Source organism: Lepidochelys kempii, chromosome 21 (assembly GCF_965140285.1).
Source record: "Lepidochelys kempii isolate rLepKem1 chromosome 21, rLepKem1.hap1, whole genome shotgun sequence".
Taxonomy (NCBI): domain Eukaryota; kingdom Metazoa; phylum Chordata; order Testudines; family Cheloniidae; genus Lepidochelys; species Lepidochelys kempii.
Genome location: NC_136400.1, coordinates 5,948,115 through 5,974,516, shown reverse-complemented (window position 1 = coordinate 5,974,516; position 26,402 = coordinate 5,948,115). Strand labels below are relative to the sequence as shown.

Below are 26,402 nucleotides of genomic sequence, written 5' to 3'. Positions count from 1 at the left end.
GGCAGCCAGTTAAATTCCTGCTTGGGTTTTGTGCACAGGAGCTGATGGTACAACTTCAAAGTTGTGGGGTAAAATTTTAAACATTTCCTCCTATGTGACTTAGAAGCCTAAGTCATTTTTTAAAGTAGAAATGAGACTTCTAAGTCCAAATCTCCCATGTGAAACTGTCCCCCTCCCTCCCCATGTATCTGTGTAATACCTGTGGTTCACATAGGTGGGCACTAGATGTCAGTGCTGATCCACAGAAGTACAACTCCATGAGACATTCCCTGTTAAGCAAACATGAAGCACGGAGGTCCCTCTGTCCAGTGGGCGATATGGGAAGTATACCCTCAAAGGGCTGTGAATGATGTCTCTTTGTTTTCAGCATCACTTGAGTTTCCAAAGTTTGTCCCAAAGGTTGATGTCCTAGCTGACTGCAGCATGGCAAAGGTACGTTGGGGATTTCAGCTCAAGATTGAAATAGGCTTTGGAAATCGTGCTCAAGTGAAGGAGCGGTCAGTGGCAGTGCCCTTTTCCCTTCTAGGGTGTCCTGAGTGCCGTTCACCAGACACTGAAGATCTCTCGGTCACTTCTGAAATGTCAAGAATTTATTCTGAGAGGTCTTTACTGGGTCATGTAAGTACATGCCGGCCAGTGTGCCTTGCTGGTGCTGTGTAAAGAACAGTGGGAACTGTTTGATTCCTTTTCTCACTGTGTAGCTGATAGAAATACCTTGTGTTTGAGAACCAGATGGCTTACTCAGACAGTCCCCCAATAGTATTCGACAGCGGTGCTCCAAATCTTGCAGTGTCACTGTGTATGCTGCAGTGGTTTGGATCAATACTAGTGTGTGTGTGTGCGTGTGTGTGTGTGTGTGTGTGCGTGCATATGTAATGTTAGACGTACAAAATAAAACGGGGGATATTCTCTCTGCTGCTCAACTGCAGAAGGGTGTGCATGAATTAGAGACACCTGAGGGCTTCGTTCAGAGCATGTGTTCCAGGTGGAATCCGTGTCCCCATTGTGTCTGTGCACTAGTCATGTTCTGACACTGATGGGTCGGTGCAGTTCAGGCCAGGGTGGTCAATACAGCGGTGTTAATGCACATAGTACAGGGTCTTGCCTGTTTAGACCGTAAGCTCATCGGAGCAAGAACCCTTGTATTCTAGGGCCCCCGATATCAGGTGCTCAGAGCGGTGTATATTCTACCGTTCATGGTTACAAGCACCCAAAGGAACCCCCGAAGCACGAGGCTGGGGCTTGAGGGGCGGGGGCCGGGAGAGGGAGAGGCAGATGTGGTTGGGAGGAAGTTCAAGTGCCCTGTACCCCTCGCTCTGCGTAGAGGGTGAGGGGTGTTGCACGATTCCAGACAAACCCGTCTCTTTGCAGTGAGAGCCTGAAAGCCAAGTGCTCCCGTGTTCTGGAGAGAAGGGAAGCGGCCGTTTCAATGCTGAGCTGCTTGCAGCATACGGAGCTGAAAGCCTTCGTGTTGTAAGTGTCGCTCGTTGCCGTCACTTCTGCAGCGAGGGGTAATGCAGGCACCAGTGCAGGATGCTCTGCAGCTGTGCACGTGTGGTCATGGCGCTGAGCTGTGTCTGTCCCGCACGTGGGCTGAACACGCTCACCTCTGCTCTTCACAGGCCCAGGCCCTTGTCACTCCAGCTTGAGCAGAAGTTATTGCAGCTCTCAGAACGTTAGGGATTGAGAGGGAAAGTTACCAAAACTCCTGTGTGTCTCGGGAGTGCAAGTCTAGCTGCAAGCCACTGGGATCTGTGCTCCTCTGTCACACTGGGGCTTTGGAAAAATCCACCTGAGGCCTCTTTGGTGCCCCCCCCCCCACCACACACACACAGGACTGAAGCATCAGGTAAGGACTCTTGGTTACTATAAATCCAAAGGCCGTGTTCTCTTCTCTGGACTTGGGATGATGTAGGTTTCCCACCTACTGTACTGAGGCATCTGCTGCTCTTGTGTGTGACAGAAAAATATGGAGAGCTCCGTTAACATCTCTGTGGTGAATCTGGTGCTGCCTAAATCCTGGGATGGGGAGCAGAACTCCCCAGGGTCACAACAAAGGCCACATGTGCAGCCACAGAACCCAGAACTTAACTGACTGCAGGAGACAAAGAACCAAAAACCAGGGCAGAGCATGTAGATCCTAAGGTGCAAACAAGGGATCCAGAGTGGAACACCAGGAAGAGAACTCCCCTGACAGCCAAGGAGGACGAGGTCCTTTATTATCCACAGAGCTGGTACAGCATAGAAAGTAAGCAGTGCAGTATCCCACCGCTACCCCCACCGATGTAGAGTACCTTCACCCCGACTGTCTGAACCACTTCCCCATTCTGTTTACAGGGCCCATTCACAGTCCTCGTCCTCTGTGCTGAGATCTTCAACCAGTGGTGGCAGTTTTGGTGATGTGGACACTAGTCCACTAGGAATTGGATCTAGCTCACCACTCAAGGCAGTGCTTGGCAGTGCAGCCTATTGGATAGAGCACTAGGCTGAGACTCAGGAGACCCAGCTTCTATTCCTGCCTCCTGCCCTTTGGTGACCTTGGGCAAGTCATTTCCTCTCTGTGTGCCTCAGTTTCCTCATCTGTAAAAAGTAGCTAATGACACTGGTCTCCATTGTAAAACACTTTGAGTTCTACTGATTAAAAAAAATGCTATACAAGAGCTTGATATTACTTTGATAAGTGACATGACCATGGCAATGCTCTGTGCAAGAAGCACTGGTCAGGAGCCATTGCTGGTTATCTGTAGATATTGTGCACCAGATGATTGGGGCAGTGGAGAAAGAGACTCATGAGTAAACTGGGTTGCTGGTGAGGGTTACTTTCCTGCAATCCTTGTACAAGGGGAATGTGCAGGAATGTATGAGCTGAATGGTTACCATTTCCCACCCCCCCTTGGATGATCAGTCTCCAGTTTCATAAGAACTTGGATTTTAGTCCCTGGTGGTCTGGCTGCTCTTTGGGGTTTTTCAGACTGAATATTACAGGGTACAGCAAACTATATAAGCCACAGAGATGAAGTCACAGTGTAAATTCAAGGAGACACCAGTGCTGGAATCTTTGGCTGAATGCAAATGGAAAATAAGAGCCTTGTTGCTCAGTAAAATGAAAACCATGTGACTAATGGCTTACACTGCATTATCCTAAATCCCAGGGGGAGGTCAGTCAGACCAAGACATTGAGTGGAATCCCTGTCCTTTTGGAACAAGAATGGACAAAATCCTGTAGAATTTACTATAAGGAACAATTCTGCATTGGCTTTGGAGGCTGGACTTGAATGTGTGTCTTCTGTCTCTAACCTCTAGGATTCAGACCCATTACAGCGTACTTCTGCTGAACGCTGCCTCCAGCCTGACTGCACTCGTTAGGTTGATGTGCCTTTTATTTCCATGTACGAGGCTCCATTAGTGGAACTTCCATCAGAGACCAGGAAATCTCAGACAATCCTACTAAATCCATCCACTGCGCTCACTGCTGCTCCAGTGAAATCTAAACCCATCTTTGGTTTTTTAGCTCTTACCTCTTTGGTTTATCACCTCCGTGGTGGGAAATGGTGTATATGGGGTTGGGTTATTTTAGTGCTGAGAGCTGCCTAGAGGTGCGATTCCCATTCATTTCAATGGGGTCTGTGATTGTAAATCTCCTAGATGCCTTCGAAACGTCCAGCCTAAGAAGATAGTTTTCATTTGCCCAGGTGATATCTGCCCCTTAGCCCAGAGCAGGAAAAGCCCCTCTGAATCCAGCCTCTGGTTTAATACGCTTTGATTTGTGTCCAACAGGTATGACTCTGTTTCTGGGGGCAACAGTAGTCCAGAGGCGAAGGATCTGGCTGAGGTGAAAACAAGGCTGCAGACAGTGAGTATGTAGCTCCAGCTGCGGGTGTTGTGTGGGGAGGAGCTGAGAAGCCCATGTGGAACTTCTCTGATTAATGGAGAGCCCTGATCTGGACCTTTTCTTTCCCACTGTAGGTCACTGAAGACCTCACCAGATGTTCCCACAGCATCTCCGAATATAAAGGGACATTGGACTCTCTTTTGTCTGAGGTGGTAAAGCACAGGAAACAGACACATGAAGATAGGTTTGTGGATTACGCTTTTGTTTAATGTTGAAAACCATTAATGTATTTTCATATGCAACTGTGTGCGTTGCTGTACACACCCACTTAGAGTGTGTGCCTATCTCAAGGTACAAGTTACAGTACACTACCAGTATTCGTGTACACACAGTTAATAGTACATATTTTGTATTAATATTACTTTGCTTGTAAGTGCAAGACATTGATAACGATTCTATGACAGATGTAAGTGCTGCACTTTAGATATGTGTATATGTCGTTCCAGGGCACTGCCAGTATTTGACACCTTATTTTGCACTTTATATTTAAGTACTGTTATTAGCACTGATAATATGACTTTGCACATACTGTAGCGCCTTTCATCCATATGGTTCAAGGTACTTTCTAAATGTATCGTTATTATCATGGGAAAACTTTGGAAAATTGGCACCAAATATGTCAGCATTCCCCCCCCCCATTTTTCAGTCCATTCTAATAATTATCCCCATTTTCATAAATGGGAAAATGGAGTCAGTAGCAGGACTGGGATTAGAACCCAGGACTGTCTCTCTCACAGCAACAAATCCTGCATCTTGGCAGGGGGTTAGACTAGATGGCTCTTGTGGTCCTTTTTAACCCATGGTTCTATGATTCTTTGGCTGTCGACGCCCAGGCCCAGTCCCTACCCACTGGGCTGTACTGCCTATAATGTTCTTGGTGCTTGTGCGTTGGCCAGCTGTGATTCTAGGGAGTTGGATTTCATTTCAGGCTACTTATTTGGAACTTGTTTCACTTTCTGCTACAAGAACAATTCAGTCCCAGCTTCGAGCAGAAACGTGTCTAAATGGATAGAGGAGCAATGTCTATATACAATGTGTATACTGTAGTCTCTGGTGGCATTTGATCTCAAGGATGCTCTTTATCATCCTTATCTAACACTTGCATTGAGGATGCCAGGTTCCTGGATTAGAGTACTAGGGCCTGTCTTATGGTATTAACTGTGCCTGAGCTTTTCCCCAGGAGCCCAAAGAGATTGCACTCAGAAGCCTCTGTGTTTCCAGGTCATGGCTGTTTAAACTAAGCTCTATTTGGAATGCAGCTTATTTTTATCATGTCCATCATGGCAAGTGTCACAATGCCCGCTATGGGTGAATGTCAATAATAAGCTTAGGCGAGAAGGAGAAGTTTGGAGGGACTGGACTCCCCTTTGGAAGGAGATGGGGAGGTTGCCTCAGGCAAATGAATCGACAGCTGTAGAAAACGAAGGAGGTGTTGGGGGAGGAAGGGGCAGGAAGCCAAACCTAAAGGAGCGGAGGAGTAGGTGAAAATGAGGTTAAATGGAGAAGGGAGGGGCAGCATAGGTGGAAGGGAGACTGGCAGAGCAAGTCTCTGGGGAGGTTTGACAATCAGGATGTGGTCTCGGGCACCAGCTCCTAAATACACCCACTTCTGTGTGTTCAGTTTGAGGTTTTCTTGAGGTGGCTCCCAATTTCCCCATTAGCTCAAGGGTGGTTAAGTGCCTCCCCACCCATGCCATGCCATGCCACGCCTACCACTCTGTTGGTTTTAGTTGAATGGCCGAGGAGTGGACCCATGAAAAATGCCCAGGCCCTGCACCAGGGAGCTTGCAGCCTGCTCCAGTCACAAGCACAATATTTCAGAGGTGCAATACGTAGGGGTTAAAGTAGATTGAAACAGGAGGGGAGTTCTCACTGCACCCCCTGAGCTCATAGGAGTGGGAGCTGCTCTCCCCACGCCTGGGAGGGAAGGGAAAGCACCCATCTGCTTTGGGCAGAGGTGGGGGAGCTGTGTTCCTCTCTGTCCTGCTACCCACCGCCACAGTCCCTGGGCTAATACAAGCTGGGGATGCGGGAGAAGAAGCTTGCAATAGGCACCATTGGGAAATCTCTCTTGGAGCAGGGACTGCGCTGCTTTTCTGCTTGGAAAATGCCTCAGAACATTGCAGGCGCTACCAGAACCAACCAGTCACAATAACAGGTGTGTTTGAAGGATGAATCCACATGATCCTGGCCCCCTGTGGGAAGAGCTGCAGGACAGCCTTCTTTGTCCAGGCCTTGCTGCTGATGAATTCCTGGCTGGCTGCCCCAAAGGGAGATGGGGTTTAAGCTCTCTTGAGCCTTTCCTGCACTGAGCTTTTAGTTACAATTTCCCATTTGTGCATCCCTCCTCTGTTAGCAACAGTGGGAGTCTTGGTGTGTGTTTTAACCGGTGTGTCATCTAACCCCACTCAGAGCAGGGCTAAACAACGCCGACAGTAAAAGCACCCACTTGTGCCCTTTCTACGCAAGGGCTCTTGCTGGGGGAGCCATGCTGCAGCTGATGCAATGCTAGGAGACTTAACACAAGGCTCAGAGTTGATGTAGTCGTCTTGACATCCTGACTGTCTCAGCTTAAGTCTAGTGAGATGCCTGGACACCCCGATGGTGGGAGCCAAGTAAAGTCTAGTGGCAGTACTAACAAGGAGGGAGTTGGTGGTTTGTTGCGTGAGGAAACAAGTAAATGCCTCAGGGCTGGTCTTAGCCACCTGGATTTCAAAGTCCTGCTGGGGTAGAAATAATACCTAGCTTTGTGTAGAGCTTTTCATTTGTCAATCTCAAAGGGCTTTACGAAGGAGGTCAGTATAATTATCCCCATTTCACAGAGGGGGAAACAGAGGCATAGAAAGGGGATGTGCCCAGGTTCATGCGGCAGGCCAGTGGCAGAGCTGGGAATAGAACCTAGGTATCCTGAATCCCAATCCAGTGCTCCGTCCACTAGGGAGCACAGCCTTTGCTTTGCGCTCTGTGCGACTCACAAGGAAATGGGTAGCTGCAGACCCAGCTCCTTGTCTGAAACGAGGTTTAATTGAACATTTGGCTGGAAAGAAAACGCATCTCATGTCCTGGTTCCACAGCATCCGGCAGATGGAGTGCTGCCTCGAGAGGATGCAGCTCATATACAAGCAATTCAAGAAGACCCGGATGAGTCCGCGTAAGTAGCTGAAGTTGGTGAGTTGGGCACCCAACTACCATTGACTTGAACGCTGTTGGAAAATTTCCGCTGTAGTCTTTTTTTCTCAAGAGGTCTCTTGCTAGAGTGTAGCAGCTGTGAGTGTGTGTATGTACATGTAACCGTCTGTATGAATGTGGAAGGTTCCTGGCACTTGACCAATAAGTATCTTTCTCTTTTCTAGGACTAGCCTACAATGAGGAACAAATACACAAGCTGGATAAGTAAGTAAATAACCCATTCTTCCAGGGGCTTGAAAGCCTGGCCACAGTTAACAGGGCGGTTCAATGTCTGGCATTTCTGGTTGCCTATTGAGGAGACTCAAAATGTTCTCACATATTAATGCTAAGAATGTCTGGCCTGTAAATGACTTCCATGGCAATCGGTTTATCGATCCCAGCCCTTTCCTCCCAGCCAAACTACTTTAGAAGAAGGTGCAAGAAACCCCATAATGTAAATATACATACCCTGTAAGATCTTTGGGGCAGAGACTGCCTTTTCATTCTGTGTATACAGCGCCTCATGCAAAAGGGCCCAATCCGTGATTGGGGCCTTGAGGCGCGATCACAATACAAATGAAAAATCAGTCATGGAGGCTGCTAAAACAACTGGCCGCAGGTTACTGCCCACCAGCGATTAGTCGCTGGTTTATGCCTGAAGAGCCCTGTTCAGGAAAGCAGTTAGGCCACATGCTTAACTTTCGGTGGGAATTAGGTACCTAAATGGCCCTTATGCATTTAAAAATCTCCCCCAAACCCAATTGAAGCCAATGGGACTTTAACACCTGCACAACGTTAATCACCTGTTTAAATGCTCACCTGACACAAGAGTTTATACCCCCCGATATATTTTCAGTTCTAACGTTACTATGGACTTTCTCATTAAACTTTGAAGGTGCAGATTTTCAAAAATGACTATGGGATTTAGGAGCACAAGTCCTACTCGCTTTCAGTAGGACTTGTGCTCCTAAATCCCTTAGATGGTTTTGGAAAATCTCCCACTGAAGAGAGTTTTCCTACGAAATTTTGCCTGGGACGTGTTTGTTTTCACGCCACGGGAGAATTTGCCATCCCTTCAGAAAGTGCAGTTCCCTCCTCCCCCACCCCCACCCTTCCTTTCTGGAGACCATCTCCGCGCTCATGTTACTTCAGCGATGGTACTGAATCCCACTCAAAGAATGCTCATTTTCTTTTTTTTTCCTCTCCCCCAATCTTTTCAGGCTGAATTTAGGGCATTTGGCCAAGAAGGTCCTGTCAGTTTTCCAGGAGGACTGCGTACAGAAATATCAAGTTGTGCTGGCCACCCATGGGAGCATAATGAGGTAATGGCCGTGCCCTCTTCTTCACTTGTGTCCTGTGTGTTACACCAGATATCCTGGTTCTAGCTTTTCTTGTAACCAGAGCTGGTTCTTTGGGAGCAGCCTCTGTGTTAATAGTCATGGGTTGGGATCATCATGGTGCAGGGGCTTTGATTCCTGTGAACACCCCTCCGAGAACCTCTTGTAGCTGCTAAAGGTCTCCAAGAATTACGCTAATGGTCGGGCTTGGCTCAAGATATTTTACTAGTACCTCCCATTGGGGCTGGGGACGAAATAATAATAAGCCACAAAGCTAGTAAGAAACCCTCTAAGGCTGCTACTGCCTGTCTCGTGTTTCTATCCCGTGCCAAGAATTTCTCAGCCATCGCTCTGTAGAAGAGCTTATTAAGAAGCATGGTGGAGAGGCCCTGCCAGTGATGATCCTAATGGTGTGGATGGATGTAATTCAGAGACAAACCCAAGTTTGAATCCTAGATCCATGTTTTAGCCTGTATCTATTTCTGCGATGGTCTGAATCCAAAGAACCTGAACCCTGGGAAAGACTGGATTTACATTGAGATTCTGACCCCCAGCTTTTGGATTGTTTGGCTGACGATGCTTATCTCTGGAGTTTGGATCCTGGGGTTTGAGGATCCATCCCTAGTTCTAATATGTTTCCTATGTTTATTATCATGCTAATTTGTATAGCAGTAGCACCTAGAGGCCCCGGTCAGGGATCAGAGCCTCATTGTGGTAGGTGCTGTACATTCGCATAACAACCTGTTTCCTGTCTGAAAGAGCTTACAGTCTAGGGCCCTAGCTAACATCAGGGGAGCTATTTATGGTGTCAGTAAGCCTTAAGCATGTGTGTAAGTCGTTACAGGGTAATAATAAATACCCAGCTCTTTTATATGGCATTTTTCATCATTCGGTTTCAAAGCGCATTTACAAAGGAGGGCAATATCGCTATCCTCATTTTACAGATGGGGAAACTGAGGCCTGGGGAGAGTTAAGTGACTTGCCCAAGGTCAACCAGCAGGGCAGTGGCAGAATCAGAAACAGAACCCAGGTCTGCAGAATCCCAGTCCAGTGCTCTGTCCAATTGGCCAACCAGGGTCTAAGTATAACCCAGAGCACAGGAAAAAGCTATAGGTGGGTAAGAGGAAGAGAAAATTTAATTCCCTGGCTGGGTAAGTGCTGACCAGTTGGAGTTGAGGGAGAAAAGAAAAGGGGGTGATTTCCCTGACTGTCCCATTACACCTCTATATTGAACTCACACATGGCAGCATTAAAAAAAAAAAATCCAGACGACCATCCCTCCAAGTTCAAAACTGCCTCAGCTTCCCTTCAAGTGGCTGATTTCTTTGTTCGCTTAATGGGAGGGTTTCATGTACCACAACGAGGCTGCTATTAAGACAGAGCTCCACTTACAAAGAATGATTTTATGTTAAATGGTGTTTGGGGAATACAGCAAGGAGCAAATTGCCCTGTGGTGATTGAGTGCTGCACAGTGACTTAATTCAGCAAAAAAAAGTGGAGTTACTTAGTTGTGGCTGTTGCCGAGGTTGGGTTTTTATTGCAAAGTTGCTTTTAAAATGGCGCATCTTCTCCCCAAGGCTTTAGGTGTGGGTGGGAATGATTTTCTCTAACAGCATTCGAACTTGCTTGTGGTTTTGCCCCTCTGTTTCTGAGGTGGAATAGAGTTCAGTGAGGTTTACTGTGGGGGGGGAACTTTTAGGAAAAGCCTGGTAGTGAAGCTCAAACCTCCTGTAGGTAGATCTCAAAAAGCCCTAGGACATCTTTTTCAGGAGCAGGCATCTGCCTTGGTGTCCTTGGCTACCATTTTCTTTCTCCCCCGCACACTGTTGGGCAGGATGCACAAGGGACCTCCTTAAAGAAACGGGCTAGACCAGTGACTCTCAACCTTTCCAGTCTATTGTACCCCTTTCAGGAGTCTGGTTTGCCTTACGTGCCCCCGAGTTTCACCTCACTTAAAAATTATTTGCTTACAAAAATCAGACACAAAAATACAAAGTGTCACAGCACACTAGTACTGAAAAATGGCTTATTTTCTCATTTTTACCATAGAATTATAAAATAAATCAATTGGAATAGAAATATTGTACTTACATTTCAGTGTATAGTATACAGAGCAGTATAAACAAGTCACTGTCTGTATGAAATTTTAGTTAGTACTGACTTGGCTAGTGCTTTTTATGTATCTTGTTGTAAACTAGGCAGATATCTAGATTAGTTGATGTACCCCAGGAAGATCTCTGTATACCCCCAGGGGTACACGTACCCCTGGTTGAGAATCACTGGACTAGACAACCTCTTTAGGTGCCCTCCTTCCCTACCTTTTTCTAATCCTGTGCTGTGTTGCGGTTCTGACTAGCTGCAATCCCGTACCCCCGAAGTGGCTGCATTTCAATGGTGGGGAAAGGCGTTCTTGAACATAATAATGGATACAATCCTGCAGTCCCCATTCCCTCTGCAGTTCAATCTCTCGTTGACTTCAGTGGGAGTTTTTTCCTCTGAGGATGATTTTCACCCCTTTGCAGAGGGGACAGTGTGAGGCCTCCGCAACACATCAGTCTCATTTAGATATAAGTGGGATTTGCATGGATGCGGATTTTTTGTTGGTGTGTTTTTGTTTCTTTTTTTTTAAAGACTCCTCTTGTTTTTCTTTTCTCTCCTGGTGGATTTCTATAGTTTGAGGTCAGAGTTGTTTTTTACTTTCACTTCATTTCTAATTGGCTTCTTTTGGATTTGTCCTTGTTTCGTAGGTTGGGTTTTATGGGGTGATGGGACTTTTCTGGGGATTGCACTGTTCACTTTCAAGGAACAAAAATAAAGCCAAAACAAACATACAACCTCTTTCCATAATGATGAGGGTTTCCTCTGTGTCACGTCGGTCTACTGGGAGGCACCTTGGCACTCAGGCACGTAGCACAGGTGGCAACAGGGTGAGTCTCCCAAAGATTGTAGACAGATTTTTGGTCTGAAGCACACCAGTAACGCTGTTGGTAATCTGCATGTGGCAGCTGTTGCTCTGACCAAATACTGAGATCTGTCCACCCCGGATGTGTGAACGGCTCCGTTGGAGGGGGTCTCATGACTCGACGCTAATCGTTCCGCTCATCTTGATCAAACAAGTGATCCCACTGACTGGGAGTGATCTGAGCTCTTTGGGGCAGGGACTAGGCTAGTTACTTGTCTGCACAGTGCCCAGCGCAACAGAACTCTGACCCTTGCCTGGGTGGGGCCTCTTCGCCTGCCCATGAAATTGCTACTAATAATACAGGAATAAGGTAAGCTATATTTGGCCCTAAAATAGGGACCCAGAAATCAGGACTCTACGGGTATGTCTATACTGCCTCAGAAAACCAGGTCTGTGGGACCCAGGCTTGTGCACGAGGTGTTTCCAAGCCTGTGCTTGAACATCTATACTGCATTGTTAACCTGGGTTTGCAGTCGCTGGAGCTGGGTCTCACCGCTTTGCTGGCACCTCCATAGCACACTACGCAGCCCTACTGACTTGAGTTTGCAGCTTGGCTTGAGTCCACCTTGCAAAATGACAGGGCTTGAACCCAAGTCATGGCAGGACTCTGGCTCTGACCCACGCCCCTAGCAGGGTCCTAGGACCCAGGTCGTAAGTGCCTGCTGACCCAAGTCAGACTCATTTGTGTGTGGACGGCAGCAGGGCTTGGACCCAAACCTGAGTCAGAGCCCTGGTTTCATGTGCGGTGTAGACACGCTCTAAAAATAAGGTGCTATTCCCAGCTCAGCCACTGATGTCCTGTGTGACTTCAGGCAAGTCACTTTGCTTCTCTGTGCTTCAAATTCCTCAGCTGTAATGTTGACCTCACCATAGCAAGGTTTAGTTTATTGCTTGGAGACTTGTGGATGCTACAGAAGTGCAATTGTTACTTTTAGGCAATGCCTATTTTCCTTTATTATTGTCTGTGGGGGAATTAAGCACATAGGGCCTGATCTAAAGCCCATTGAAGTCAAAGGGAGGCTTTCTCCTGGGTCTGGCACAGAGAGAAGAGAACAGCCATTGTTAATGACAAATTTAAGTAGCCTTTTAGAGTGAAATTTGGCGCAGGGTGTGTGCACCCTCCACACAGGGTACGTTTTCCCCTTTAGTTTACTGCTAGTGCTCTTTGGACAGCCTTGCCTAAGAACTATAGAGGCATGACTGTAATTAGAACATGGGTGTGACACCAAGAGCCATTCATCTGCTTCCCTGTAGGATTTTAACACAAATCCAATATGGTTTTCAGAAGGGGGTGGGGTGAGGAATCAACCTTCTCTTTCTTACCAAATATTTGACTGGAGTTTTTGGTTTTTATTTTGTTTTTTTCTCAATAGGAAAATCTGGGAGATGAGAGAGCATTTGAAGAAAGTCAACAACTCTATAGCAGCTTGTAGTGTGGAGATGATGGGATGCCAGCAGTGCCTCCATAACGTACCGTGTTTATTCTAAAATCCTCTCTGCTCAGAAGATGGATATTACAGTGTAGACTTTTTAAAATCAAGCTAGTATCTTGCACCTGTAATTTTCAAAGTGCGCCCCAATCCCCTGCCCTATAAGTAGGGGAATAGTGTTAGTCTTCATTTTATAGGTGGGGGAAACTTGCAGAAGAGCAAGGTGAAGTGGGTAACACTTCCAAAAGTCAATGGGACCTCAGCTCCTGTGCCACTTCAGTGCTTTTGAAAATTTGGTCCCAAGTGACTTGCGCAAAATCACATAGTGAGTTGGTGGTAGCGGTGGGATAAGAATGCACTCATTCCTGGTTCCTAACCCTGTGTTCAGACTACTCGTCTGCAACACACTCACACTTCCAAAAAAAAAAAAAAAAAAGGCAAATCAAGTCTCTGCTAACAAGTTGTTATCCCAGTGACTTTCGGTACTGGGCCCGTATCCTACATGCTACAACATACAGTCTGTAATTTCATGAGGGTGACACTTCTGATGACTCTTGTGGGGTTTTTTTGCCTCATTGAGACTTCCATTAACACGCTGCCAAATGTCTTTGTAGCTGATGGTCGAGTATGATGAGTTGATCTCTTTACTGAACAGGGTATGTAATGGCAGGTCCTGGGTATCCAGTGGACAGGAAACAATGAACACCCCCCCCACCCCCCCGAAGTGAATAGCTGCCTAGCAGTAATAGCTGCCACTTCCAGTTGATTATAGTCTGAAGTAACAGTTAAAAACATGATGAGCTGCCTGCTGAGAGTTTTTCGGATGCATTCTCTGGCACTTTATGATGTAGACACAGAACAGGTGCCCTGGTCCATCTGCTATTTTTATTTTGCTTTCCATGGAGAGGTTTATTGATGGCCCTGGTTATCTGCACATCACTCTACTTCAGCGTTTAAAACCCCCTTGCTATTACAACCTCTAAGCATCGAAGATGCCAGAGCTAAATATAGGAAATAGCATGTCATTTGCAGGCTGTAAAGTTTCCTTCTCTTTCACAGGCTTTGGACAAGTTACCTCAGAGAATCCTGCAGGAGAAACCGAATTTGGCCCGGGTCTCTTCTGAACCCCCACCAATGTACATGAATCTAGCACATCAGGAGATGGTACTTAGGTGAGTCCAGGTGGGTGACAGGAGAGAAGGGAGCTGGAACATATCCAGAACCAATGGGAAGGGCCTAAGGTGTGTGCACCTTTACAAGTTCCCTTATGCCCTGAGTCATAAACTTCCCCAGAGTCCAGCTACGGTTGGTTTGGGCTAGGGACCACTACTAGCCATATGAGAATTCATGGTCCCCCTTTTATATTGAGGTTCCATTGATAAATGGTTTGAGGGGTTAACAAATGTCATGTTAGACGTGTGTGTGTGTGTTTATAAATGGTCTGGCGCCCATTGGGAGAAGACATTATCGATGGTTATAAACTGTGGCTGTAAGCAGCCTGTTGGACTCTACAACAATTGAGAAACCATGTATTCAGACTGCTGGTAACCCTTTGTGAATTGTCCATAAAAGGAACCTTAATATGAAGAGTGGTTTTGGTGATTTTAGGTGTGGGTATTTTAGGGTGGTGATTTTAGGTGTGGGTATCAGAACAGAGCAGGCTTGAGAACTTGAAGGAGCAGGGAGGCCTCGTTTGTTCTCCAGCAGATAGTGTTAACCAGCTTTCTAGCCCTCCCACAGGTACACTGGGGTTGAGGGAGGAAGGGACTGCAGGCCAAGTTGTGCTCTCAGAAGCAATGCAGGAAACTCCAAAATAGCTACTTGCTAATCAGAATTGGGGGGTGTCTGAGAAGGGGAGCTCTGTGCTTGGTACTTGCAGGACTGCCTTATACCTAGGGCCCTACGAAGGTACATTTTGATCAATTTCATGGCCATAAGACTTCAAAAATCGTAAATTTCATGATTTCAGCTATTTAAATCTGAAATTTCACAGTGCTGGAAATTGTAAGGGGCCTGACCCAAAAAGGAGTTGTGGGGGGGGGTTGCAAGGTCATTGTAGCGGGGGGTTGTGGTACTGCCACCCTTCTGCCCTGCTGCTGCTGCTGGTGGCGGCTCTGCCTTCAGAGCTGGGTGGCTGGAGAGCGGCGACTGCTGGCCAGGAGCCCAGCTCTGAAGGCAGAGCCGCTGCCAGCCACAGCACAGAAGTAAGGATGGCACGGTTTGGTATTGCCACCCTTTCTTCTGCACTGCTGCTGGCAGGGCACCACCTTCAGAGCTGGGTGCCTGGCCAACAGCTGCCGTTCTCCAGCCGCCCAGCTCAGGAGTAAGGGTGGCAATACTGCGACCTCCTAAAATAACCTTGCAACCCCCCACAAACTTCTTTTGGACTCCAGTTTGAGAAACGCTAGTCTCCCTTATGAAATCTCTATGGTATAAGGTAAAAGCACACAAAAGACCAGATTTCACGGTCCATGATGTGCTTTTCATGGCCGTGAATTTGGTAGGGCCTTACTTACACCTCCTGCTGGGGAATGTTTTTCTTGTGTTCTTCATGACGTTAAGCCATTTACTTTTGCACACACTGTTCTCCTACCCGAGGGTGAGGACTTGCTGAAGAGAAGAGGACTTCCACTTCCCTTCTGCAGGAAACTCTCCCACTAGCAAAACAGCATGTGTGTTAAGAGGCTTGTTTGTGTCTTCATCAGAATGAAGGAGCTTCGGGAGCAAATGAAACTGGTAGCTGATGACCTCCAGAGCAACAATGTCGTCATTGAGCGGTAAGAGAAAGTGCTCTGTGTGCAGCAAAGATACTCAGCCGAGCATTTACTTGCCGCCTCGAATGTCTAGAGAGAGCTTAACCGGCTGCCTGGGAGGAGCATGGGATGGTTCGGATATGAATTTGACCAGGGGAATAGTGCTGATCATTGGTACTGAATGAGATAAAGGAATATAAGGTCTACAACCAAGTTATGCCAGCCAACTGAGCCCTTTCTCACAGTGATATTAGGACTATACTAAATTTACCTCCTGACCGAGCACTTCTGAAGAGTTTGCTTGCCTTTGAAGTTATGTCTGACCTCAGCTTATGTGAATGCCTACCCACATTTCACCCTGCCATTTCAGACATTCCTCCTTTGTTGTGCTGCAATGTTCAACAGTTGCTGTTTTCCGCTCCAGAAGTAGCTGTATTGCAATGATGGATGAAGTGTTTCCTGTGTGCACTTAGCAAATGAATTTGTAAAGAATTTCTGGATGAAACATTCTAAGTGTAAGATCGGCCTCCTACTACTAAGAACAACATCTGTCACTTCTCCTGGTCCTTGGGTCCGAGGATCGCAAAGTGATTTAACAGCATGAAATTTATCTTTGCTTACAGGTAGAGAAACTGAGGCAGAGAAAGGTTAAGTGACTTGCCTAGGGTCACATGGCAAGTCAGTGGCAGAGACCGAAATAAAACCCAGGAGACTCGCCTCCTGTTCCCTAGACAACACCACCTCAGTTACTATGAATGCTTCTGAATAAAAAGAATCAAAATGTCAATATGTTTCAGGCTAGAATTTAGAGGGAGAAACATTCTATTTTGTACCTCAGTGTTTGCATCCCTGCCTGCTTTTAGAGACATGAACTACATTATCACCATAGACCTGGCTGTGAATGAAGAAGAAAGAGCAGGTGTGTTATGGAAATGAACGGTTTATTTCAGATGTGGGAGCAAGCTGTGAAAGTTTGGATCCACATCCAGATTCCACCCCAGAATTCAGGAGTGTATGAATCCAGGAAGGTTGCTTTGTGTCCTTCTCTAGTATAAACCTTTTGATTTTGTTCCCACAGGTTAAGTGGGGTTGCGTCCGCTCCAGATGTTTGAGGGAGATGTGATGGATGTGGAGCTGATGAAATAGTGTTTTGGTTTTTAAATTATATCTCACGCTTTGGGTCAAGATCAATGGAGAACTTTAGCTCAAAGACATCACCTTGTCCTACCTCTCTGCTCCAGCACTTTGGCACAATTCACCAGCATTAGCCTTACCTGGGCTGCAAGCCTCAAGCACTTGAATACTGGCAGTGTCCCTAATGTTGTTCAAACATTACCCTATTTGGGTTTCCTTTGAGAAACCGGATTGTTTCCAGTATTGTACTTTTCTTTCTTGTTCCCATCGAATTGCTGACTTCATTGCTACAGCTGAATTGCTGTATCAAGGAGGCCGTGCTCTGTTAGATGAAATGGGTTAGATTGAATCAGCATCTTTAAGCCACCTCACATCTCTCCCACCCATGAAATACAACAAGAAGTCTGTGTAATTTGTGACTCCAGCATAAAGATGATTTTCCATGACATGATCTCCTGGGTTCCTTATCCTTGTCAATTTTGATCGTCATGGGTCCTTTCCAGTGTGAGCCCTGTGCAGGAAGTTTAATGCACTCGATGGACCAAAGATCTGCTCCAGTATGGAAATATTCCCTCTTCCAACTGGGAAAAGGTAGAATATGGACAATGCAGAAATCAACAGCACCAAATCTTCGAAGAGCTTCTCTTTGGAGTGTAGCTGTTGTCAAATGTCTGTTGGAGACTGACTTGACCATCTGGTTGTGTTTTGTCCCTTCCTCTCCATCTAAGTTGCATGTGGTCTGATTACCGATTGCCATAAGAATAGGAAACAATAAGAACCTTCTGTTGCTGTCTTGTAGGTACATTTCCAAAGATCTGTGCTTATACACACATGCGCCCACTCTCTCCCTGAGTAATTCCATAGGGAAGACATTGTGTAAAATCCTTGAATGTGACTTCCATAGGCTGCATCCAAACTCATCTTTACACGTGGGAAAGGGTGATTTTTGTTTTGGGATGAGCCATGGAAGTCAATGCCAAGCAGACAGATGATCTAGCTGTGAAATGCTGAATTATTCCAGAGAATGCTGGTCTGACTGGCTTATTGGCAATTTAATTTAAATCTGTTAAATTTGCATCCCCAAAGGGACCTAGTGAAAAATGTTCAAAAGTGACTTGGAGACCTAAATTGTATTTTCAAAAGGGACTTGAGCGCTTAGGAGCCTGAATCTTACTGAAAGTTAATGGAACTTCCAGCTCTTAAGTGCCCAAATCACTCTTGGCAATTGGGCTTTGACTTCTAAATCACTAAGGCGCTTTTGAACATTTCTTCACAGAAAGCTACACACATGAAATGGATGGTGTAAAAAATAACTCTTTTTGGAATAATTTCACTACCCACTGTTAGCATTCCTTGACAATAGGGGCCAGATCCTCAGCTGGTGTCTCCATTGGAGCTTCACTGATCTACACCAGCTTCATGATTTGGCCCTATGCATTTCAATCTTGTTTTCAATCAGGAATCTCTCCTTTCTTCAATCTCAGCTTTTAACCGCCTCCAGAGTTAACGAGAGCTGTGTGCGTGTATCTAGATCCCATGTATGTGATAGCAGAACACCGACTACCCGAATGCTTCATTCTCCAAACCTTTTCTAATACACTGCCCTGGTGCCCTCTTGGCTCCCTGTCCCTTGACTCTGATTACCCAGATAATCAGTGATCCAAGCGTATTTGGTGGTACAGTTGATCTGGATCCTACAGTGTATCTGATACAGAGAAGGTATCTCTTTAATGCAAACCGAATGTGAAACACAGGAATGGTCTGGTTTGTTTGGAGAAGAACTTGTGAATGGAACTCATTTGCTTGGTCATGTCTGTGGTGTCTGTTAACGTACATGTGATGATAGAATAAAATGGTTACAGAAATGTTGTTAGAAATAATTACTAGGGCTATTTATAATGCCTCTGCTCCAACATGCAGAATATTGTCTCTTGAGTTTGCAGATCTGGACAGTCCCAGACTCTCAGTAAATCTGACTTTGCAGCGTTCCAGGAAAGCATTTTGTTAGCTTTCATTAGGGAGATAATGCACTTTGACAGTGGATGCAAAGGTGTCCGTGTTTATGTGATACATGCACAGGCCCCCATTCTGCTTGGGCAAACTCCATGTGCTTCAGTGGGATTCTGCGTGGGCACGGGGGTCTGCCTGCATGCGCCAGAGTGCGGGATCAAAGCCATAATTTTCAGGCATGGTTTTAATCCACATGAAAACAAACGAACGAAGGGTGTTTCGTGTTGCTGTGTGCAGAGTTCATTATAAAATGTGACTGCATTTGTAAAGGAGAAACAGATCGTTTGCATGTTCTATAGCTTGATTTATTGCTGCTCCCCAGCAGGCCTTTAGTCATTAAAGTTTATCGCAAAATAATAGAGACTGGGGCCTTGAGGAAGCATGACCTAGTGGATAGAGTACTGGACTGGGAGTCATGAGGGCTGGGTTCTGTTCCTGCCTCTGCCGCTGGCCTGCTGGGTGTAAATAGAAAAATCTATTCACACAACTAATTCCCTTCTCATGCGCTCTTTGTTCTGTTGGTTTGGATCCTAAACTCTTTGTGGCAGGGGCTCTCTCTGATGTATCTGTGCAACATCCAGCACAGTGGTTTCCTGAGCTTGGTTGGGTCCTCTAGGCTCCACTATAACGAACAGCAAGAGAGACTGAAATAGGTATAAGCAAAGAAAGGACCATTTGTTTTTTTCTGAGTTTTGAAATGGGGTAGTCTCTGGGTCAGAGAGATAGGGAAGCTGTTCTCGAAGGCAGGAGCTGCTGAGGAGAAGGCTCTCACACCAACAGCATTGAGAAGGGAGCAGGGAGGGATGCAAGGATGAGGCCAGTGTTGATTGAGCAGGGAGAGAAGGAGGGGAGACTAAGTCCATGAGGTTGGCTGGAGTGAGTTTGTGGAGGACTTAAAACAGGGCAGTTGTGAGCTGATGGCTGAAATGAAAGCTGAGCCAGCAGGGCTGTTTTAAGATGCCACGACTGCTTTGTATGTGTGTGAGGACAGCCACAGCCCTTTGTCTGTGTTGGTCTGGGAGAGCTGGGACTGAGGGAGAGGGGAGTTAATTCCCATATAATTGTAGGCCAGGAAAAACACGAGATCTATTCGAAATCCCCGCTGCTGTAAGTCAATGCTGATTCCAAATGCTTTGCCTCCAGTCTTTATGCCCCGAACTTTCTACCGTTTTTAACGTTGGGCTTTACGAGGGGCTATAATCGTTAGCCGTTATCTGCTGACTCAGCTGTTTGCTGGCAGCAGTGTGTCAGGTGGTGATATAGGAAACTTAGGCTCTTTAGGGGGCAAACATTAGATGACATCAAGAAGCTATTTGCAAGCAGTGTCATTTCCCGTGCCCTTTTCTATCTTCCAGCTGGGTGATTTATGGGTGAAACCCCCAGCGGAGGGGAGCAGAGACACCCATATAAAGGTCTCCAAGCTGCAAATGGAGCTAAACTGAGCGATGATGCAGCTCACAGAAAGTGGGAGGGCAGGGGGGTTGCAAATGCAATGCCTGTCTGAGAGGTGGTCATTTAGAACCTGGGAGCTGATCATTTAAAAGGGGAGGGAATTCCCCTGGTGCTCTCCCCACACACACACTTATAGATAAATCACTGCCTATGCCCCCTAGACTCTTACTTTCCTTTCTACAAAAGGGGAACGATGCTATTGATGCAATGTAGAAGGTGTCCAGGCGTCTCTAGTGGTAAACACAGGCTCATTGCACTCCTTGGTCCTTATAGCCAAGTGTTTATTGCCATTTAGTAATGGTAAGTGGAGAGACAATGTGATAAAGAGGGTAGGGTACTGGGCTGGGAGCCAGAAGACCTGGGTTCTATTTCTGGTTGTGCCACTGGCCTGCTGGATGATCTTGGGCAAGTCACTTCCCTTTTCTTCCCTTCTAAGCCTGTCTATTCAAATTGCAAACTCCTTGGGGCAGGGACTGCCTCTGAGTGGATGCCTACATGGGCATCAATGGGCCTCTGACTCTTTCGCAATGCAAATAGGTGCTTTTGTACCAGCGCTGCCAGGAATTTATCTCCATGTCTAGTAAAACCATAGTTGCCTTGTGGTTGTGGGTTCTCCCTCCACTGCACACTGGTGGTAGATGTGTTACAAGTCAGGGCAAGGTGAGTGTTTCAAAGATGTGATGGAGTAGAACAGCCCCTCTGTGTCAAGCTTCCTGGTCGGTTTCCCAAGATTAACTTCAGAAAGAGAAACTTTTTATTGTTGGAGGAAAGTTTCACAATTATGAAATTTAACGTTTCAATGTGTTTGTCGGTCCCTGCCCCTTCATAATATTTCTTGCTAATTTTGATGATGATTTAAGCTATTAGCATTTTTACAATATGACTAACTGGATACTTTTAAGGAAGGAAGTAGTATCCAATGGTTACATCGGGACAGGGAGCCAGGAGTCCTGGGTTCTATTTCCAGCTCTTGAACATAGCATTGGATCACGTGCTCAGAACGAGGGACGAGGAACCAAGACATCTGACTTCTGTTCCTGGCACTGGGTCTGATTATGGGCCTGGGTCACCAAAGGAAGGGATTTGAGAGCTCAGATTCCTGAGTCCTAGTGGATTTGATTTTACCTTCAGCAAGTCACTTCACCTTCCTGGGCTTCAGCCTCCACACCTACATAATGACAATAGCAATGCTGGGCTGCCCCTCGAGATTGAGTCCAAGTGCTTTGAGAGCTTCGGATCAAGGCACGGGAAAAGTGCAAAATGCTTGTAGTGGTTCATACTTTCCAGCCAATCTGCTGATCCCACATATCGAAAGACAAGCTGGGCTGCTATCCAAGCATAAACGTCTGAATTAATAGCAAACAAGATACTAAGAATGACTGTCCCAGCAGATCTGTGTAAAGCTGTTCCTTTTCTTTCCTTCACCTCTCCTGCAATTCCCTTTCCAATGTGTTTTCTGTGGCTAACCATTTGTTTGCTAAAAAATCAAGAGTAAACCCCACTGTCAAACCTCAACCCCCGAGTGAATGTTTTGGTTCCAGAGCATTGACTCTTCTTCTGTCCTTCGAGCAGTCACGTCCTTCGGGTTCAGGCAGCCTGACAGGTCACTTTGTCATTATGATTTAAAGAAACTGAACGGTCCCAAAGTACTGCTTAAGCTCAGAGTCTAAGCCCTGAGTGTATCCTTCACTCCCTGACAATAGGGTGGTATCGACCTGAAGAGAAATTAATAGCCTCACAGTCTTGATAAGCCTCCACTATCCTTGTGCCTGATGGGCTTTTTTCATTTTATTTTATTTTTTATTTTATTTTATTTTATTTCATTTCTTCCTGCTTGGGGAAGCTAAACACTAGCTGTTGTTACTGTTGCACATGATGCATACGGGCATAGGGCTGCTCCCTGGTTAACGAGGTTAATTTCAGATCTGCATACCCCACCTTTTGAACAGCCAGTTGAGGGAAGGACCATAAAGAGGTTTCTTTAGGGATAGAGTTGGAGAGATGCCTTAGGAAGAAATCAGGATCCAACCCTCCAAGGGCCACAGGACTGGGCTGGAGATCAAGGTGGGAAGTTTACTACTTGGTTTTCTTTCAGCTTATTACTATTAAATACATGTATTGTGGTAGCACCCAGAGGGCCCTGACCAGGGATTGGACATCATTGTGCTAGGGGGTGTGTGGCGATGAGCTCACCCCGCTCCTGCTGCAGTGTTCACAATTGAAGTAAATAGCAAAGGACAAAATGTGAGTACAGTGGTTGGTGGAGGCAGCACATAGGAAAAGTGAGTATTAGTTAAGGTCAGTTTAATATGCCGTGGTCACATCACAAGGGCTTGTTTTGCTTCCTTGATGCAAACGTGATCCCTGAAGGATAAAACTTAAAAAAAAAAAAAAACCAATGGGGGCCCACAACATGCATAAAATGAGCCCCAAACTCTACTTTACAGGGGAGAGGTTAAAAGCCAAAATTTTCAGAAGTGGCCCCCAACCTTCAAGTGCCCCTGTTTTAGAGTGCCTATCTAAGGCACTTACATGGCCCCCATCACCATAGGATTTGAGATCCTCATAATCTTTACTGTGTTTATCATCACGCGCTCCTATGAGGCAGGGCAGTGCTATTATACAAATGGGAACGGGAGGCATAGAGAGGCTGTGACTTGCTCATGTTCACACAGGAAGGCTGAGGTGGAGAAAGGACTTGAACCCAAGTCCCAGAAAGTGCCGTAACCACTGGACCATCCATCCTAACTCTTGAGACTTCTAGGAGCTGTTCTTTCAGACAAGTTGAACTGCCATTGTTTACAGTGGGAATTGTGGGTGTTCCATATCCACAAAGTCAGCCCCTGGGTTTGTCTGGTTGAAGGACTCAGAAATAAGGAATCAAAAAATTAGTGGCCACTGGGGCTAAAATCAACTTGAACTAAAATTGTTTGTTATATACCTAAGTCTGAAACATTAAACAATTTAAACGGTGTTAACATAACACTTCTGCAAAGACTGTGGTGTTAGGTATAAGAACCACCTCTGGAGACTCCTGGAGGGAAAAAATTGTATATACCAAGTGAAATCTGGCATAGAACCTAAATGTTCCCTTTACATTCCAATTTTAAATACCCAGCTCTCAAACCAAACCACTTGCTATTGTGAACACGCTGGGAATGAGGCCCTGTTTTAAAAACCTTACCCACAAATTATTTTCTAAGAACCTTCTAATTTATAAACTAGCTTTTATATTTGTCAGCCTTAAACGTACTTAGAACTCTTGGAAGAGCAGAGGACCAGAAGCTGAGCTGGTGTAAATTAGCATAGCTCCCTTGACTTCAGTGGAGTGGCACTGATTTACAGCAGCTGGGGTTCGGACCAGGAATTCGTTGGGCTTTTTTGGCAAACTTCCTGAAGGGCTTCGCTAACAGCTCTTGTCCTGTTTAAACGGCCATAAAACAGCAGTTAGACAGAACTCCCTGAATCAACATGAAACAGAAATCCTCCTGCCAAAATTATTTGGCTTGTAATTTTCTTATGTTAAACCTTGATATAGAAAGTTTCTTTCATTCCCTTCTGCACCCCACCACGGCCCCCACCATCTCAAGCAGCTGGGGTGAACCCTGGCCTCACTGAAGGTGCTGGCAAAACTCCCATTGCTTTCTGCAGGGCCAGAATTTCACCCCTTGTGTTTGGAATCTCTCAAACAAAAATCAACTGGCCCCATAGATGGGGTTTTTTTGTTATTTTTTTTTAATGAACAGATGAGCCAGGGGGTGCGGGAGAGGGGCTGTGTGTGTATATCGGTCTCATTTATATCTTTTAATAGTCACCTCGTGATTTTCAGTGTCAGAAGATGAGATGCGCTGGTTCTTAAAGAAAAGGAGTACTTGTGGCACCTTAGAGACTAACTAATTTATTTGAGCATAAGCTTTCGTGAGCTACAGCTCACTTTTGGGCTAGGTTAACCATTGTTTCTCACCAGCCTTTTCCTGGCCCGTACAAACCTGCTGACAAATGAAAATGGAAACATTTTTCGAGGGAAGAAACTATATCCTCTTTTCTGCAAAATAAAGCTTAATGGAATGTAGCTGTCCAGTCCAGGAGCTTGGGAAAAGAGCAGTGAGCTTGCTTTTTCCCCAGGTACTCTAGCGTGGCTACTGCTATCCTCTTGCAAGCAAGCCCTGGGCTGTATCCCTATGCAAGCTTAACCTAGCAATTTAAAGAGACTGTCCAAAAACCTGCTTTTTTTTTTAAATGCTGCATTTTAAAATCTAAGTGGGAGGAAAGGGATGTTTTCCCACTCATTCCCATACAATACTATTTTGCATTTCTGCAGCACCTTGCCTGGAAATGCATAAGAAACGTTAATGTAGCCACACTGATCTGCTCTGAATCCCCATTTTACTGATGGGGAAGCTGAGGCATAGTGTGTTCGGTGACTTGCCTGAGGTCGCACATGGATTCCATGGCACAGCTGGGAGTAGAGCCCGGGTGTCCTGACCCTTAGTCTCATGCTTTGCTCTCAAAAACATCCTTCTTCCCAAGAGTAAAATGTTCTTTCTGCTCTTCACAGTTTGAACACACAAGATGGGATTTTCAAAAGAGCTCATATATGAAATCGGGTGTTTGATTTTATACAGGAACAAAATTAGGCCAGCGCCAAGCGCTTCTGAGAAGCCCCTCCAAATGATCGCACTCTGCCCTTTCTCCTCGGAAATCAGAGACTTCTGCACTTTGTGTTCCTGTCACAAATACGGATTTGTTGTCTTCGCCCCTTTGTGCACCATTATTACAGAGCAGTGTGCAAACTTTCCCACTCCCTGGCCACAAGAGCAGACACGGCGGAATCAGACAGACGCAATACACTGTAGGGAGAAGGTTTTCTGTTGTGATGGAAGGGGACTTTCCGCCAAAGGGAAGATAAGCTTCTCTGATGGAACCCCGCCTCTGCAAAATTTCCTGTAGCCTGCCTCCTCCAGCCTATGTCTAGGCATGTGCTATTAAATGGTATAAAGAGGCAATAAGGATGACCCCTTCCGGTACGCACAGGGAATTTCCTCTGGCGAGAACCACTAACAGACTGAATCCAAAAGCAACTGGGGAATCCCCCAAGTTCTTACTTTGTCTCAGATTGTGAAACCATTTGAAACTGATGCTGTCCCCCTGAGTTTTTGGCAGAGGAGAATTGACTAAAACAACTTGAATCCTCTCAAATGGACTTAGGCTTTGTCCTGCAACAATCTGTGCTCAGAACTCACATACAGCTGTGCACACCCTGTGTCAGCTAGAACAGGTCTGAGTCTGACACACAAACAGTTGGCATCTCAAGAGGCACCCAAATTAGAGTGTAAAAAAACCCAGGATAGAGGTGGGTGGAAGGTCAAAAGCTGCCTGAATTGCCACCTTGTGATGCAAATAACCCATTGTGGGCTCCTGGTAGGCAGTGACTTTTACTCTGAGCACGTATTTCAGCCCCCTGAAAGTTCACATTGTAAGCACGTTGATACAGTGACCACAGTATGTCACCACAATACAGTAAGCGTAGATTGCGGGACAGGTCCTGATATCCTGCTTGCTCCATGAGGTAGAGGGGTAAGTAAGACAATAGTTCTATTTAATGTTCAGGATAGGTAGTCAATGTCTTAAGTGTGTCTACTGCTTTCTCTCAAGTGATGGTTCATTTACTAATCTCCTCTTGTGGCAAATAGCCCTTTAACAAGCTGTATTGGCCCATAGTGAAGGGAAGTGTTTTTTCCAGCAGCTGAGTGTGCATTTTTTGCTAGTGGAAACATAAAAACCATACAGCTCTTTACAGGTATATTGGCTGTGTATTAATACCTGCCAAGCAAATATTTCGATTCAGCATGAGGAGGGTTGTAAATATCTCCCGTGGTGTGTCAGATCAGAGCTGAGCAAACACCTGTCTTTTTTTGTTTGGTGTTCAAAATTCAATTAACTTCAATTTGGTTCGAACAAAACATGTTTGACCCGACATGGATTTTTATCCTTTTTTCTTTTGTTTTGGGGTGTCGTAGTCTTTCGGGTAAGTAAATCTAGCTCATTTTTTAAACTAGATGGCATTTTCAAATGAAAAATCAAATGAAAAGTTTTTGACTTACCCTAAATATATATATACTATTTGCAGCCAAAACTATTCACCTGAATTTGACCTGAATTTGCAAATGGCTTGGGTGAACCTGAAATTATATTTCTTGTCAAATAAACTATTTGTCCAGAAAATTTCACCCAGCTCTGTTGTAGAGAACTTCCTTTCGTGGA

General features: G+C 45.8%; 1 protein-coding gene across 4 annotated transcripts in view; it reads left to right on the top strand.

Moving 5' to 3' along the window:
• The window catches only part of IKBKE (inhibitor of nuclear factor kappa B kinase subunit epsilon), an 80,485-nt gene that overhangs the window by 14,292 nt on the left and 39,791 nt on the right, over nt 1–26,402 (top strand). The window contains exons 10-21 of one of the 4 annotated variants that reach the window (XM_073319755.2): nt 368–432; nt 527–618; nt 1,372–1,473; nt 3,778–3,853; nt 3,967–4,076; nt 6,967–7,043; nt 7,246–7,285; nt 8,281–8,382; nt 12,733–12,829; nt 13,849–13,961; nt 15,495–15,566; nt 16,621–17,122. In XM_073319755.2, coding sequence (XP_073175856.1) covers nt 368–432; nt 527–618; nt 1,372–1,473; nt 3,778–3,853; nt 3,967–4,076; nt 6,967–7,043; nt 7,246–7,285; nt 8,281–8,382; nt 12,733–12,829; nt 13,849–13,961; nt 15,495–15,566; nt 16,621–16,654 — 980 coding nt within the window. In that variant the 3' untranslated portion in view covers nt 16,655–17,122. The other 3 variants (XM_073319756.2, XM_073319754.1, XR_013634886.1) reach the window with 3 other exon arrangements.